This window comes from Vigna radiata, chromosome 2 (assembly GCF_000741045.1).
Source record: "Vigna radiata var. radiata cultivar VC1973A chromosome 2, Vradiata_ver6, whole genome shotgun sequence".
Lineage (NCBI taxonomy): Eukaryota > Viridiplantae > Streptophyta > Magnoliopsida > Fabales > Fabaceae > Vigna > Vigna radiata.
Window position 1 is genome coordinate 22,162,851 of NC_028352.1, and position 17,176 is coordinate 22,180,026.

General features: G+C 28.3%; 1 protein-coding gene across 2 annotated transcripts; it reads left to right on the top strand.

The window, feature by feature from the left end:
* Nucleotides 1-506: 506 nt before the first annotated feature.
* Nucleotides 507-1,874, top strand: LOC106755440 (chaperone protein DnaJ). Of its 2 annotated transcripts, none has more exons than XM_022778809.1 (2): nt 507-969; nt 1,580-1,874. In XM_022778809.1, exon 1 carries the CDS (start codon nt 654-656, stop codon nt 945-947), a length of 294 nt encoding a protein of 97 aa, XP_022634530.1. In that variant the 5' UTR covers nt 507-653; the 3' UTR covers nt 948-969; nt 1,580-1,874. The 2 variants fall into 2 exon arrangements, with proteins under 2 accessions (XP_022634530.1, XP_022634529.1); XM_022778808.1 differs by lacking the exon at nt 1,580-1,874 and adding an exon at nt 1,441-1,573 and having other exon boundaries at nt 508-969.
* The last annotated feature ends 15,302 nt before the right edge of the window (nt 1,875-17,176 follow it).

The following is a 17,176-nucleotide window of genomic DNA, read 5'->3' on the forward strand; positions in this document are numbered from 1 at the left end:
AATTAGAGTGCTAAAATGAGTCATTTTATACCTTTACCACTAATTCGATAGAGTATGTTATGCTGTATTATTTGAAAAATTCAAAATTAAAATTAAATTTATTGACATATATAAAATATGGTAACTTAATTATCAATACTTAAGTGAGTTAAATTTAAATATTAATTAAAGATTGAAAGCAAACAAAAGTTTCATTTTAGCCCTTCATTTTAAATTACAATTTGAACTTTCAGCATAAACCCGAATTAATAATTAATAATTTATATACTAAAATATAAACTGTATTGACCTTCTACAATACTAAAGTTAAAATACTAATCAGATAAAAAAAATCATAATGAAAAAAAAAACAAAAACTAAAAAATGCAATCAAATAAAAAATTTATTTGTATTATTGTGAAAAGGCAGTTGAAGGTGTGGTGGGTTTGGAATGAGAAAGCGGAATGAAAGAGAAAAACATCCTAAGAAAACTCCAAAAACGAAAGCTTGTTGCAGCCACCAAAAGCAGTGTCGTCAACGTGTACAATTCCACAACCACTTTCTTTATTTATTTACGTATTTTTTTCTCTTCACACCTTATTCCCTACTCCACACACCCATCATAAAATCTTTCTCTTAAAATTCTCTCTCTTCATATCTCTCCACCAAAAGCCATGGGTCCGGTGGTGCTCAGCCAACTAGCCACCGGTCTGAGCGTACTGGCCGGAGCGGTCATCGTCAAGTCGGTCATGGACCAGAAGCCCATGGCAGGCCCATTCACTCGCTGCCCCACCTGCAACGGAACCGGTCGAGTAACCTGCCTCTGTTCGCGTTGGTCAGATGGCGACATCGGATGCTCCACGTGTTCCGGGTCGGGTCGCATGGCCTGCAGCAGTTGCGGCGGCTCCGGCACCGGTCGACCCTTGCCGGCCAAAATCGCGATTCGCCCTCCCAGCCGCCCCTCTTAATTCCCCCACCTCTGCTTTTAGCGTTAGTATAACATTTTAATATAATATAATAGAATCTCTCTCTCTCTCTATATATATATATACCTTTTTCAATTTTATTTCATCTCAATCAATTGCTGTGTATCTATTACTGTTATGATTTGCTCACAATTACCATGTAATATAAAGTGCACGTTGACACTTGTAATCAACAGAGAGCTCAGATTATCAGTATTCCTGTAATTCTCAGATTCTTCTTTTCTTGTTTGCTCTAACTCATGCTGAATTCAAGAATTCTGCCGTCTGTTCAGAACCATGTTGCTTTGCTCCTCCATCGTCTTGTTGAATTGAGCGCGTGCTTGTAATGTGATGAATTTCGGAGAATCTTGAGATCTAATGAACTTGTTATTGTTATTATGGTTTAAATTAAAGGCTTTTAAGAACCATATAGGTATTGTTTTTACTTAAAAAATCTGGTTTCCTGAATCATTGCATTTGAATTGTTGGGTGTCAGTCACAGTGTTTGCTGCACGACGTAAAATGGCTTTGGAATTATCTATCACTATGCTTGACCCGATCAACTTGGACCGAGTTTCAGGGGATTGGTAGTTTTTAAATTAAGCAATGTCAAACCACCATTTTTTTATTGCTAGATTTGATCAGTCGTTAGTGCCAAAACATAATTTTGGACGAGTACGATGGTAAAGCTAATGAATAAGTTAACTCTTGGGAGAAAAGTTAGTTCAAGAACTCATCAGTGAGACATTAGAAGATGATGATTGAAAGTCTTTCTCTGTCATTAGATTAGATGGAAGGCGCAGTTGGGTTTTTGGATTGTTTAGTTTCTTAGTGCGTCTCTGTTATATATGTGAAATGTGCTGTAATTATGTGCATGTTAGCTGGCTTCCAAGCTTGGACGGAGCAACTAATCAGGTCAAGTGTTTAATATTTCTTTGTGTTTTCTGGTGGGGTGCTAAATCTCACTCCATAAGTGGTGGAACAGTCAAAGGAAAAAGATATATGATTATGTTATGTTATATATATCTTAGTGCCATCTTATTTCGCAAATAGTTAATCAATTCCACTTATCATAGCATGTACTGTTTCCCGGACTATATTATTCCGGAAGAATTGAATAAGAAAAAAAAACCAAGTTTTGAAACATGATTATACTTTATCAATTATTTAGTTGCAGGATGATAAACCAGTTTGGTCATCTATAATAAACTAGACGATCATCCTGTACAATCACCTAAAACTTTGAAAATTCTAAGTTAAAACTAAGATATTTGGTGATGCTTTGATTTGGTCTAATTAAATGATGATGGCTAACATAACATTACACAATCACGTGGTCAAAGACTCAAATATGTAATCCAAAGTAATTGGTCAACTTCAACTGCTGCACACAGGTAAGACCTTCAAATTTCACTACAGAACCATCCTGCTAAAATATTTCAAAAAGAGGTTATTTTTAGCGTTTATGGTCACTTTCTCACTTACCCGTTTACACCAACAATATCCAAAACACCAGAAATTTCACTCCCTCTAACTGGACATAAAAATATATATGTTCATCGTATGAATTTGGCACGAGTGAATTTGACCTAGAATTTACCCAACGTGTCTATTTATTGTCAGTTGTTATTAAAACGTGTGAACAGTGTTCAGGAAGTCGATCGTGCACGTTTGATGTGTGTTTTAATTCCTCTTGAGATCCTCCCCAGTTGACTTGTATTATGTTAATGATATTACTAATGCATGCTGTTTAAAAAGTTGTTCTTTAATTTTCATGACTTGTATTCTTTTTCCTTAAATCATTCTTTTCCGCACGATGAACATTTGATTAATGTGGAGTCTCTCTCCGATGAAGTCTATTTAGACTGAATTTGCAGCAAAACGGTGGCGCTAGAAGGATCTGGAAGCATGAATATATTATTATTATATGTACTTTTATATTTGTTAGAACCATGAATTTCAGAAATTACTAAGAAAAAAAAAATAATTCATTGAATCAAGATCTCTAATTTACTGTGAACTCTAACTTTATTTTTAATTACTTAAATTATTTAAAATAATTAACTATTGCTAGTTTCTTTATTGTTTTAAAGTATATTTGACTAATTTCTATTCATATATAGTTACTTTTGTTTCCATAACAAAGCCCTTTTTTTTTTTCTTAATTTTAGCCTTTTATTATGATTTCGTTTTTTTCTTCGTTTTTTATTCTTGTCGTGTTAGAGAAGTAATTACTCCATTCGTTGACTTTCCCTGGTTAAAGTATAAGTTGGACTAGTTCTCTGTTTTTCGTTCTATTTCAATGAACACAAAGAAGCAATAAAGATATTTTTTATCCACACAAATTTTTAAATTCATTTTGACACTACTTTTTTATTATTTTTTACTCTTTTCATTTAAAAAAAATATAAAAAATTACTTTTCATGACTATTTTACTCTTATTCTTAAATTATATATTAAATGAACATAAAAGTGTGTATTTTATTGATTATTTAAAAAAGCACAAAATGACTCATCAAACCATAAAGAATTAGGTTGATTCCGTTCAATTTTTTTTTTTTTAAGAAATTGAATATCAACTTCAATTTGATAGTTTTTTTTTTTTAAAACAAACTTCTTTACAAAAATTCATGAATGAGGAAACGAGAAGAAAAAATGAATTTAAATTCTCATAAGTTAAATAATGGATTAACTAATTCTTCGGTTAATAATTTTCAACAGAGAAAGATAATTTTAAATAAAAAACGGGAAATGTGAAAATTAGCGAAGGGAAACAATTTATATAAAATTTTCAAAAAGGGGAAAATGTGAAAATTAGCTAGGGGAAGCAATTTATAGTTTTGTTTTATTCATATTTTTTTTATTTTGGGTCGATTTGAATACTGCCTACACTGTACTGTTCATGCACCGCACACACTATTGGGCCTTACTACTAATAGCCCTGGGACAACAAGTTAGTCAGAATTTCTTCATGCACTTCCGTAATTTCAATCTGAACCTCCATAAACTAAACAATAAAAATTTATCCTTTGGATTAGAATTTATATTTCATTGGATGATTCGGAGACGATCGGATTGCGTAACTTAGAGACGTTCTAGAATCTATAATTTAAAATCCTAACTAAAAAATATTTAAGATTGTATAATCAAAAATACAAAATAAAAGGCATTATAAATTATAAGACACAAATATAATTTTTAAAAAGTTAATATGTAAAGCTCTAATTTTGACATTTTCTACACCTTATGGAGGTGTAAGAGGTAACTGTAGGAAGAAAGAGGCGAAGTAGCTATTGTGTGGATTAAGAATAGAATGTTTGTTTGTAATATGAGTAAGGAAAATAGTGGTGCAAGAAATGAATTTAAAAAGAATGATAGGATGCAAGAAGAAATTGATGGGTGCAGGAAGCAATTGAAAATGGGTTGTTTTTCTTTTTTTTTTATGTTACCTAAAATTCTTAGTGATTGACCTTTTTGATATCTTTAATTTGATTGGATCGAAATGAGTGATTTGGTACCTAAAAAACGAAGTAGACCCTACAATTGGAGGAACCCTAAGGCCAATCTTTATTGATAAATTACGTAAAGAGAAGGAAGAAGTAAAAAGTGGAATTAAAATTTAAAATTAGAAATTTTAACAATTTATTTTATAATAAATTACGGATCATATCATTACTGGTTATTTGAAATTAATCAATCACAAATTATTATATTTATATATATATATATATATATATATATATATATATAATTTAAAATAACATTTTCCTAACTGACATCTTTGTTTTTGTAAGTATCCTTCTTAATGAAGAAATTAAAAAAAAAAAGAAAAATAGGGAATTTGGGAAAGACGTGGCACAATCTCATTCTTATCTTGATGTCTGAGGCAAAATCATAGCTTCCATTTTCAACACTATAAAGATAAAACAGCAAGCCCACACCTTCTTTCTCTCCTGTCCCATTCAACTCTCAAATCCCTATATTCTTCATTTCCCTTGCATTTATAAACAAGTCAAAAAAATTTATTTTTATTTAATATCAAACTTTCAAGTCTTAGAATTTTAACTAACAAATACAAGTTTTTAAAAATATATTAAAATTATTATACTTTAAATGTACATAGAAAACAATATAAAAACCTTAAGAGAGGATTTATTTATTTTTTATATAAGAAAATGTAAATTATAAAACACCGACCGAGAATGTTGTTTTATGGTAGGAAATGTTGGTTAGCAATGATACATGTGTATGGGCATGAGTTAGTGTTTGAGGTCTACCAACACCATCATAGTAACAATAAAAATAGATAGGATTTAGCTACCAACAATCCTTATAAAGAGAACATGATGATGATTTTTTTTTCTCATGCAACCATGTGCTTGTATTAGCAAAAGAAAATCATGTTTTGACCCTGAATCAATCTCCTTATTATGTCTCTTCTGAGTTCGAATGAATCTAATAGAAACTCCTTCACTTCACGCACACTTAACCTCTAACCAAGATAACCATTAATTCATACATGTGTGTAGGGTCTTTCAATTGCTTATGTTTTCTTTCTTCGTTGCGGAGTCAACAAGCCAACTTCCAGTCTTTTTCACTCATTCACTTCTGTGGGAGAAAGAACAACACAACCTCATATTATGTGAATATCTCAAACTACTGAATCATGTTCTTAAAATTAAAAACCTCATATTATTTTGTCGGCTCCTTGGTGGTTTGCTTTGGTTTGGTTTGGTCCCTCAGAAAAATTATCATTCTATTTTTCAGTTCGTGTTCATATGCTCACATGCTGGTAGGGGCTATTTTGCTTCTCAAGATTTGTAGCAACTAATTATTAAGATGCATCCTTCAGGACAATTCTAATGCTAATAATGAAACAAATTTGTGATTTTACAAATTCCTCTTCGATTACTCTCACCTCATTGCCTCTGTCATACCTTAACTGTCACACACCATGTTCGCATGTTGTTGGATGTGGGCACCGTTCTTGGTAGCATTACTGAGTCTTAATCAGTGTTCTGTAATAACTTTTTTGGACCAAAATTTACAACATCAGTTTAAAATGTCTATTTTTGGGTACATTCAGATTATTTCTCGTACAGAATCAACTACCGAATCCTTCAAAATACTAGAATATAATCAAGCATCTTATTTTCTCTCTCTGATAAGTGAAACTGAAGAAAGAGGATAATCTCGCAAAGGTTTGTGATCCTAAATTCTAGCATGGCATCGAGGTAAAAAAAGAAGAATCCGACAACTTTTTAACCTATCAATTATTGAGATCCTGAAGAGCAAGACTTTTCAATTATTAGCACGATCACAACTCTTTCCACAAGATTTTGGGTCCAACAAAACTCAAACTGAAGTGATCTTATTATAATTTCTTGCTCATCAAGCACCCTAGTGCTTTCAATCAAATAATGTTTGAAGTCAAGACTAGTAATTACATTCAGGATTAAAATTAAATCATTTATCATATCTTTATAGATTTATTGCATATTATAAGTATTTAAACTTGTATACTTGTACATTTTAAGATAATGATACTTTGATAATATTTTAATATCATTTATATGTGACTAGTTCATGTTAGATTTTATGATTATTATTAATGCTAAAATATTGTCAAAATATCATTGTCATTGTTTTTATAGATACTATAAGTGTTATGGCTACTCTTACAATATAAAGGAAAAGTTTACTACATATGGAACTATTTTTCTCTTTTTCTACAACCATGCACGTATAGAACATATTGGAATGAAGATCTAAATGTATAAAATTTTGTTGGTTAATTATATCAGTCCCCATATAGAGTTTTGAAGTAATTTATGATTGGTAGTGACTCGAATACACATAATTAGGATAAGATGCCGACCATGCATGATAATTTTGTTTAATATATTAGCCTAAATGATGCAGCTAAAATGTTTGGAAAGAAAACCTAACCCTTTTATCTGATTTAATTTTACAAAGGTGTAATGTTTTGGACGGCCATGCTCATTATTATGTTATATTTAAGTCCACCTTCAAGTTATTATCAACTACTACCAAGTTTCTATTGTTTCATTAATATTGGAAACTGGTTTCTTTGCTAGTACAAGATTATACTTTAATTGAAAATTGCAAATGCAAGGAAAATTAGATAGGAGGTAGCATTCATAGATGACGTAAGTTGTTCTTGGTCAAGATTTGCATACCTACGATAAAATTAGAAAAAATTCTTTTAACAACTCTTTTTTGACAACTTTTTAAAAATGATAACTTATGATTAGTTCGTTTCAAATATTTATTTTAAAATAAATTCAAACAGACGAATAAAATAGTGATACGTATTTTATTGTCAATAAATTGTTAAAAAATATTGTTAAAATATCAGGATAAAATTTCAATAAAAAAAAAAATAACACAAAACGTATCCTTGTCCTTTTGAATGTGATAATGATAAGATGAAAACCAAAAAGGTCACAATATTTTCTTTTCTTTAGTTTTGTGGCTGGCTTGCCATTTTATGTTTCTTCTTTTTTCTTTAGGTTGGAAAGCAAGATACATCTCTTTCAATAGTTTATCTTTATATGTTCAATCCACTTAGACTCCTTTAACATATACGTTATTTTTAGTTTTATTTAATCACGGGTTTTATCATGACTTCAAAAATAATTTTTCTGGACTTCAAACTTTTTTTAATTTATACTTTTTTAGACGGTTGATTCTCTGTATTTTTATCAAATCAATCAAACGTGGTTCGTTAATAAAAAAATATATTATTTGAAGCTATGTGTTCTAGTTTTCTATTTGAAGCTATATGGATTGAGATAATTTAAAACTTTAGTGTCAGAAAATTGTTAAAGCGGCTAAAGATTTCTTGAGATATGAGATTAGGGTTTAATTTGGTGAATATATATATATATATATATATATATATATATATATATATATATATATATATATATATATATATATATATTAGTTTATATGCACATTTACATGCTTTGGTCGATAAGTTTTCAGTAAAGAAATTATATAAATATAATTCAGTTACGGATGAAGAAAAACTTCGAACAACAATTAACACGGTAAGATTTTTGTTTGCTCAAGCACAAATATTGAAAAAAAAAATCAGTAATTACCTTACATTTAAATTATTTTTTTAATTTTGTTATCTACATATCCATCTATAAAGAGGGAATATTTGCAAGGTATAATTGAAATCAAAGAAAAATTTGAATGAAATTCTTTCATCAAACTTAATTTTTGCAAGTTTACTTGACTCAGCCATCATTATCTATTGAACTTTCAGTTGAATACGAATGATGGGTGTTAAAAGAGAAGCATTAGTGGGTGCAGGTAGCCCCCAAAGCCAACTTTTTCTATCTCGCTTTTGACCACACAATATATATATATATATTTTTTGTCAGAATGAATTTTTAAAAATATTTTTTTATATACCCTTATAAAAGTAACAGTAAGTAATGCTCTGAAAGCAGTGGAATAAACTTACATATTATATAAAAAATGGGAGAATGAAAAAGAGAATGTTAGATAACTTGAAAATCACTCAAACATGTAAGGTGCGAGTGGATATTTGCTCGAAAAACGAGGAAGGAGGGGCCACAAACACCACAGACGCTAAATACGTTAAGCAACATCATCACTCTCTCTTTAACCTATTTATGGTTCGTTACGCTAAAATCTCACAATTTCCAAATACTTCTTCTCCTACTTCATTGCTCAAGAATAAGTCAAAATGACATCAATTTACGCTGCTATTATTCTTAAAACCATTAAACATCCATTTAGTTGAAAAAAATGTTTCTTTTTTTTTTTTATTTATGGATCATAAATAATATTTAAATTCAAATTTAGGTTAAAGTTTTAGTTTTCCGTCTTCCCTTCATCTTTTGGTTATGTGGGATACTACCTATAAAAAACATTTTAATGTTAAAATCAATATTTATCTAAACATTTAGATAATAAATATGTAGTAAAAATAATTAACTATTTAAATATCAAATTAAACTTTTATTTATAAATTTTGATATATACTTTATATTTGTATTAACTTAATTATGGTCTAATTCGATTGAAAATAAAATTAACATTGATTATTTTCTTATTAATTTTTATTGTGATTCGACTAACTGAAAGATTGAACATTACTCAATAAATAAAAAAATATATTATTCAATAGATAAAAATATATATTGTTCACTCAATCCGTGACTAGAGATAAAATTTGAGAATTTTACGTTTCATCTGAGTTAAAAACAACAACTCGGTGTCTTCGAGGAGAACTATGTAGTTAGATATTAGTAAAAGCAACAGCTTTATTCACAATAAAACACTTACTTATACGTGTTGTCGGTAAAAGTAAACTCTGAAGAAACAGAATGTGTTTAACTGAAAACAGAAGTAACTTTCTCCATTTTTTTCCTTAAAATCTAAAAGATTGTAGCTCTATCCAATGTTTCCTGTTTAAATTTCATAATTACGAGAAAAAAAAAACAATAAAAAGTGCATTAAGAGTGTGATACAAATCTCTTTGTATTTGGTAAGAGTTAGTCACCGACTATTTATGTTTTACAACACATTTTTAAAATTGTCAAACTTAATCTACTTGTATGAATTAATTACCTTATTCATTTTTATTATGTTCATGAATGGACTGCAGCTTTTGTCAGTTTAGCTAAATCCACTTTTGCCAAATCAAATCCCACTTTGTTGTCGCATCAAGCTCAATTATATATTGTGTATATATTGCTCAAATACTTTAATTTTTTTTTAAACCGTAACTACGATTAATTATACTTGAAAAATACGTACAGAAACCTGTCTGAATATTTTTACAATTATATATTATACTATTTTATTTTTAGCTTGCTTTATGTCATTTAAATTCCCTAAGATTTTATTTAATTTTTGTTTCAATGATATATCTCACTTTAAAATTCTTATAAGTTTCACAATATATGTTTTTTTTTTTTTTTGTAACTAGGTTGTAAAAATGTCATCCTTTTCTGGGCTTAGTGTGTGGGAAAGGGAAAGAGGTTTGAAATGCAATGATCTGTGTTCCACCAACCCTATTTTATTTTGTTCGGCTAAATTCCTGTTGACTAGTGTGCATCAGAACGTTCAAAGATGTATAAAAAAAACATTTATTGAATTTTGTAAATTGAAATGGATAATGATACTTAGACAACATTTTTTTGATAAAATTTGAATATCATCTAAGTATCATTCTGTGATTGGTCCAAAATTACTCTACAATCAATAATAATAATCATAAATACCACTATGGACCAATCACAGAATGACTCGTAGATTATATTTAAATGTTGTAAAAAATATATTGTCTAAGTATCATTATCCGATTGAAATAGCATACATGTGAATGTAGTCCAAAAAGTGGGAAGAATAGTCAAAGGGCAGTGTTGATGTTTTGAAGCAAAACCCTAAAGTGGTGGGTGATGATGCGTAGGGTGACCCTTAAGTTGAGGGCCAGCAGGTTCCACCTTTGAACATGGGAAAAACTTTTAGGCTTAATTTCCTTTCATTTATTTGGAAGTTCCTTGGTGTGATACGTGTGTTTGTTTGTAGTGAAAAATGGGCGAGTTCACTTACCATGCACGTAAAGTTGAAGGGAAGCAGGGAGCAGTGCTTTGTCCCATAACTGGGACGCATGCAACAAGCTACTCCTTGCAACTTAATGTACATCAATTAATAAACAACAATTTTGCAAGAAACCCCAAACCCTTCTTTTTTTATTTATTTCTACTTATGGTGTTTGATAATTTGAAGGAAAGGTGCTTGATAATTTGACTGAACGAATACTGGAAATATGGTGGGAAAAAGTTGTACTACTTTACTGCGAAGGAATGAATTGTGTGTGTATGAATAGGTTATGGTTGCAACTTTTGAACACAAAAACGTTGGCATTGGGAAGATTGAGATATAAATTAAAGGAGGAGCAGTCAAAAAAATGTGCTTTTCCCTTCCCTTCCCTTCCATCTGACTCAATCACCTGCCTAGTGTTCACGTGCCTTGCAACTGTGACACTCATCATTCACTTACTTTTATTTCCTGTTTGGATGAGAACACTCCCAATACAATTAGCTTCTTCATGTATGTATTTTCGTTAATTTTTTTTACTTTATGCCTTTTATTAATGTATTAGGTTTGATTTAACATTTATTTTTTAAAGGAATGATATATAGACAATATTATTTGACAATATTTAAACATCATTATACGTGTGATCGTGTCATTGGTCCAACAAAATATTCTCTAACTATCTTTATCCTATTTTTTATTGTCAGCCCACCTATACCTTTCAATTGCATTGATTTTGTCAGTGGTTTTTTTTATTGTTGGCTGGTTTACATTACCTTTAAATTACAAATAATTATTGTTGATACTGTTTTTAAGGTGCTATAACAAAAATCAATAAATTTATTATATACGAATAAATGGAATGTAACACCGCTAATGCATATAATACACAGTCCTTTTTATATTTCTTGTACTTTTTACAAATAACCAATGCTCAAATAACTCACATTTTAATTAATCTTTTAATAATCCTATTATATATGGGTTGTTGTTTGTGTATAATATGATCATTCAGTTATGCATCCGACGGTCCAAAAAGTCAAATATGATTACGAACTACTCCTATAATCAGATTGAGAGCGAATGGTTAGCTTACGAAAAAAATATATTTGGTAATCAATTCAAGACGAAGTATAATTATAATTTAATACCTTCAATTAAAATTCATTTCAAATTCTATGAATATTTGTTTGAGTTAATTAGATAAATGATGAAATTTAATATATGTTAATTTCTTAAGTATTCAAAAAATCTTATGCAAATCACATCTTAGTATAATGGACTAATAAAAACAACAATATGAAAATGGGCACTTAAAACCTTTTATAATCCATACTCAATAAACCGTTAATCTGGATCTCACACCCGAATCAGTTTAGTTTACCATTCTATAATGAAAACTTTATTTAAACATGGTTAAGCTTATAGTTACCTAATCTAAAACACATTAATAAAAATAAAATTAAATAACCAATAATATAGTGTTTGGAATGGAAAATAAAAAAGTATACATGCTCTTACTCTGTGACCTGTATCCATACCGTAGACGTGACTGTAATATTTAAAAGAGTAATACTTTTTTTATGGTTTTTTATATTTTTATTATTTTAGAAAAGTATTAAAATAAAAATAAATACACTTATTAAATAAAGCTTTAAAATTGTACTTCAACCAATCCCAGTAAGAGCGTTTTTCCCTATTGAATTGTCTTTCATCGTCTTATTATTGTTGTATTATTCGTCAAATAGTGCATTTTTTTTCTTTTTCCTTTTCTTTCTGTGTAGTTTCTTTCTCTCCCTATCCAAATCTATCAAAATTGGGGTAGATGCTTATCATTTTCCTTAATTAATAAATTATACATCGTGTCAATTATACGCAAATGCTACCTCAATATTAATGCTCTGTGATTCTCAAAATTACACATGGATGTGCTCCCATCAAGAAACACCACATTCTCGTAATTGTGGTTCTATAGTTTGGTACTTCTTCACGTCTTTAAATTAATAAATAATAATAATAATAATAATTAGGATCATTTTATTAGTCCTTATCCATATTTTAATTTGGCTTAACTAATTCGAAGTAGTTAGTAGTTTTTTATAATGAAAGTGAATGAAATCAAAATTTGCACAAGTTAATTAAGCTTGCAAAATCTAACTTAATTAGATCATACTCAACCCAATCTATCATAAATTATATATGTTCATCATCACGTGCGCCAGGTGCATTTAGCAAATACGTTAAGCAACATCCTCTCTTCTTGTTTGGTTCAAATTACTCATGGACGGATTGAGATTTATACATGAATGGCTGTAATATATATGGAAAATGATATTGATATATTTCAACGTATAATTTGTTAGAAATTTAAACGTGAGTATAAGTCTAATATTAATATAAACGACTTATTAACTAATTGTTTTAAAGTTTTAGTATAATTCCTTATGTGATTGAACTGTGATATTATTATTATTATTATTATTGTGTTTTTAGAATGAATCTCTTTTTTGATATTTCCAACAAAACTGTCGTTTTGGATAAATCTAAAATATCTTTGAATCTTCTCTCCATTCTCAAACATTCGTGGCAACAAACATCGCACAACATATAACATTTTTTTAGCACACTAAACGTATGCCAAGTGTTATGTTTTATCATAAGTTTGAAGAGAATGCATGCATGGTACGAATGGCAATGATAAGGGCACGTAGTAAAGTTAACTGCTTCGAAAATCCTATCTGGAATCAAAATTATATTTAATGGAATAATACAACTTGATATATAAAAAATTCGACGTTCCACATATATCTATCGTCACCACATACATATCAATCATACCAATAAACCATCTAATTGCATCGTCAAATTCTACATTTAATCATATTTGCTCAAATTGAATGATCATATTGACTTAAAGCTATATAAGATTGTACAGAGCCGTGAGAAGCAAGTCAGGGTTATTATAAATCAAAATTCTCCCAAAAATACATTTACTAAACCTTTATGTTTCTGTAACACAATTGAATTGATACTTTTGAAAATAAATAAAATTCAAAAGGAATAATTTTATAATTTAAATTTTGTTCTTTAAACTTTTATGTGTGTGTATATATATATATATATATATATATATATATATATATATATATATATTCTTCGATACACAAATATTTTTCCTTAATTATTTTTTATATTAATTTATTTTGCTTTTTTTAAATTCTTAAATCTATCTTCTTTTAGTTTTTTAAACATCATATAGATTTAAAATGCTCATAAAATTCGAATAACCCTTTAAATAAAGACTAATTTGGGTTTATAACATGAATAAAATTCGCATTACTTTATCTTATGTTAAAATATTTGTTATAAAAAATAATGAAGGGGCCACAGATTTTTATGTCACATACTCATAAAAGCCCAAGCTAGTATATCGTTAACCGCCAATTAATTAAAACTTTGGCTATTTAGGCAGAGCTACGCTAATAGTTATCTAACAAATAATTTATTTTTTGAGATAAGGAAATTGAAAATATTTTTCTTTTATGTATTATCATTTTGCTATTTTCAAAAGGAAAAAAGTTAACGTCCTTTGAGTTCAAGGACAGTGACGAATTAGATTAACAAGATAACTTGACCTTATGGTCTAATGAATGATCAAAAATATAAGTTATACTTATTACTGGTTTTATTATAAAAAAAAACACCTTTTTTAATGATAAATATTAGTTGTTATTGTTTTGTTAAAAATGATATATTAATTCACTTTCATAGTTTAAAACTAAAATATATTTCAATTAAAAAAATTATAATTTTATATTAAAAATTACTAATTAAAAATATGTTTAGTCCTTCTTAAAATATTATTTTCAAAAACATATATAATATACAGGCTATATTTTTATAAAGATAAATGTATTTGGTTGAATCTTATATTTCTTTGATTTTTAAATTTTAGGCTATTTTTATAAATATAAATCTATTTGGTTAAATCTTATATTCATTCACTTTTTAAATTTCAGAGTATAAAGTGAAAAGTAAACAAAAAAAGTTGGATTTTATATTGATTTACTATTTACATTATCAAAATATATTCAATAAAAGATCATGACGATGAAAGTGATATGTACAACTAAAATCTTATGTACTCTTTATTTAATTTTTAGACTTTTAATATAGTTATTTTAAAATCGGAAAGAATTATCAGTAGAAATAGGCAATTGGTTAGTAATATCAATCTAGTGATCGGCTTTAAATAAAAATTAAGATTAAAGATAATTATATTAAATTAAAATATAATTATAGTCAATTGGATTGTAATTATATCACTACTAATTTAAAATCTATTTAAATTTGAAGAATTGTAGTAAATTGACAATGTTTAATACATATTTATTGCTTGTTGTCAAATTTTTATCAACTTTTATATAAAAGTACTTTTATCATCTTCGTACCTTTAAACCAAATAAAATACAAACAATGACTTCTGAAAAAAAAAATAGAATGAACGGAAATTAGAAAATAGTTAACCTTGATCACAAATATATATATATATATATATATATATATATATATATATATATATATATATATATATATATATATATATATAATTCATTTAAAGTTACATTTAACTATTTATACCAAAAATACACATTTGACAATTAATGATAATTGTGATTCTAATAATAGGATTTTTAAGTCCAAACCTTCGAACAAAAGTGGGTCCTCCTTAACAGATTTATGTAACATGTGGAATCACATTCTACCCAATATTGTAATTATAATTTAAACAAAATTCAAGAAGGTCAAGTTCAATTTACTATAAAAAGTACTAACCCCTTTACAATTTTTTATTTCATTTTAGGCATATATTAAAAGCACCAGTTTGAATATTAGCTTATTTATTATGAAACTATATAATGTTGTGTTACTTTCAAAGTCATGTCCAAATTAATATTAAAAAAGACCTTTCAAGTTTTTATTAAATAAATACATATATTAAATCCTGACAATTATTATTTTTAGATGATATTGACACATGTTAATTTCCGCAGTATAATGTTTCAAAACTCGTACAAAGATATTGATAAGATTATTGGATGATAACATCATTAATTAAAAATAATAAAAATGTCGTCAAAATTAATTATTTTTATTTGATAAGATAATTTGATATTATGTTAGGGCTAACCTTTTAACTTTATTATATACAATAATCTATAATTTGATAGAAAAATCACTTGAGTTTTAATTACAATTTAAATAATAATCTTATAAGCTTGAGATAACAAATAGATGTAATTTTTTATTTAGCATTCAAAGAAAGTGTATTTTCTTTAACACTTGTCATTGATATCAAATAATAGTATTTATACTGTCAATACCATTTGTCACTAACATAATGTGAATAAAAATTAAATTTAGTCTACAAAATTTAAACATGACATTAATCATTCTGGTCAAATTGAATGGATTGGATTAAATTCAAGTAAAATTATATATTTTATAAGATTAATTACATTTCCTCCCTTTCTAAGTTCTTCGTGCTTAGCAGTATTGTATATAGTTTAACAAATGAGGAATATATATTTAGTGTCTTTATTTAATAAGACTAATAAAAACACTATGTGTATGTATTTTTTTTTTCTTTTTTAAATGATAAAATTATTCTTATTCTAATTATAAAAATAAATTTTGTAAGAACCTGACTTTCTTATTTTTATTTCCTTAAAAATAAATAAAAGCTTTTAATACAAATTCTAGTTCATTCTTACAGAACATCCTCTCTCTAGAAGCTAAACTCCTATAAGCTCTGCCTTCTCTCTAAATCCACTCCTCACTGAACCAGAAAATTCCAGTTTTGGTAATGCCCTAGCGATCACGTAGTAGAAAGCTTTGTTTCCATCCGATCAATTTTCCAATTCCTTCGCCGGTAAGTCATTTTCTCCTTCTCTGTAAGTTTGGAAGCTACAATCATGCAATGGGATCTGTTGCATGTAGTTTCCCTGTGTTTTCCCTCAATCCTCACTCAAATTTAGGTTCTAAGAAACTGTTCTCTATCATCAATTGATGAATTTTAGGTATTTCCAAGTTTCTCACGATACAAGGGGCTAACTGATCTTTCCTATGAACTTGATTGTGCGTGTAGAGGTAAGGGAAGCTAGGATTTTGGTTTGTAATTGTGAAATAATTGTATGCATTGAATTAGATTTAGTGATGTTTATGAATGATGCATGTGTGATCTGTTCGATGAAAGGTGTTGCTGTTTGAATTGATATTTGATGAAATTGTATGTTGAGTATGTGCCTATAAATGTGTGACTTATGAGACTNTNAATCTGTGAAAGGATGATTAGGAACTGGTATGGGTAATATGTGATGATGAAATTTAGTATTCAAGTGTTATGATTGATATTACACAAATTATTAGACAAAAAGATAAGTTGGTTATGGTGTTTTAGGTTAGTCTAAGGGAAGTGAGGTAGTCAAATTGGGCAATGGGGGTTGGGAGCTAAATTGGTCAATTGGGATGGTCTAGGTAAGTAAATTGGGACCTGTTAGAGTCCCTAAACTGGTCCAAAACAGTTTCTAAGTGTTAGGTATGAAAGTGAGTCTTTAAGTTG

Bases quoted from the DNA above. Each gene is read 5' to 3' on its own strand.
- LOC106755440 (XM_022778809.1), top strand. From the start codon at position 654: ATGGGTCCGGTGGTGCTCAGCCAACTAGCCACCGGTCTGAGCGTACTG.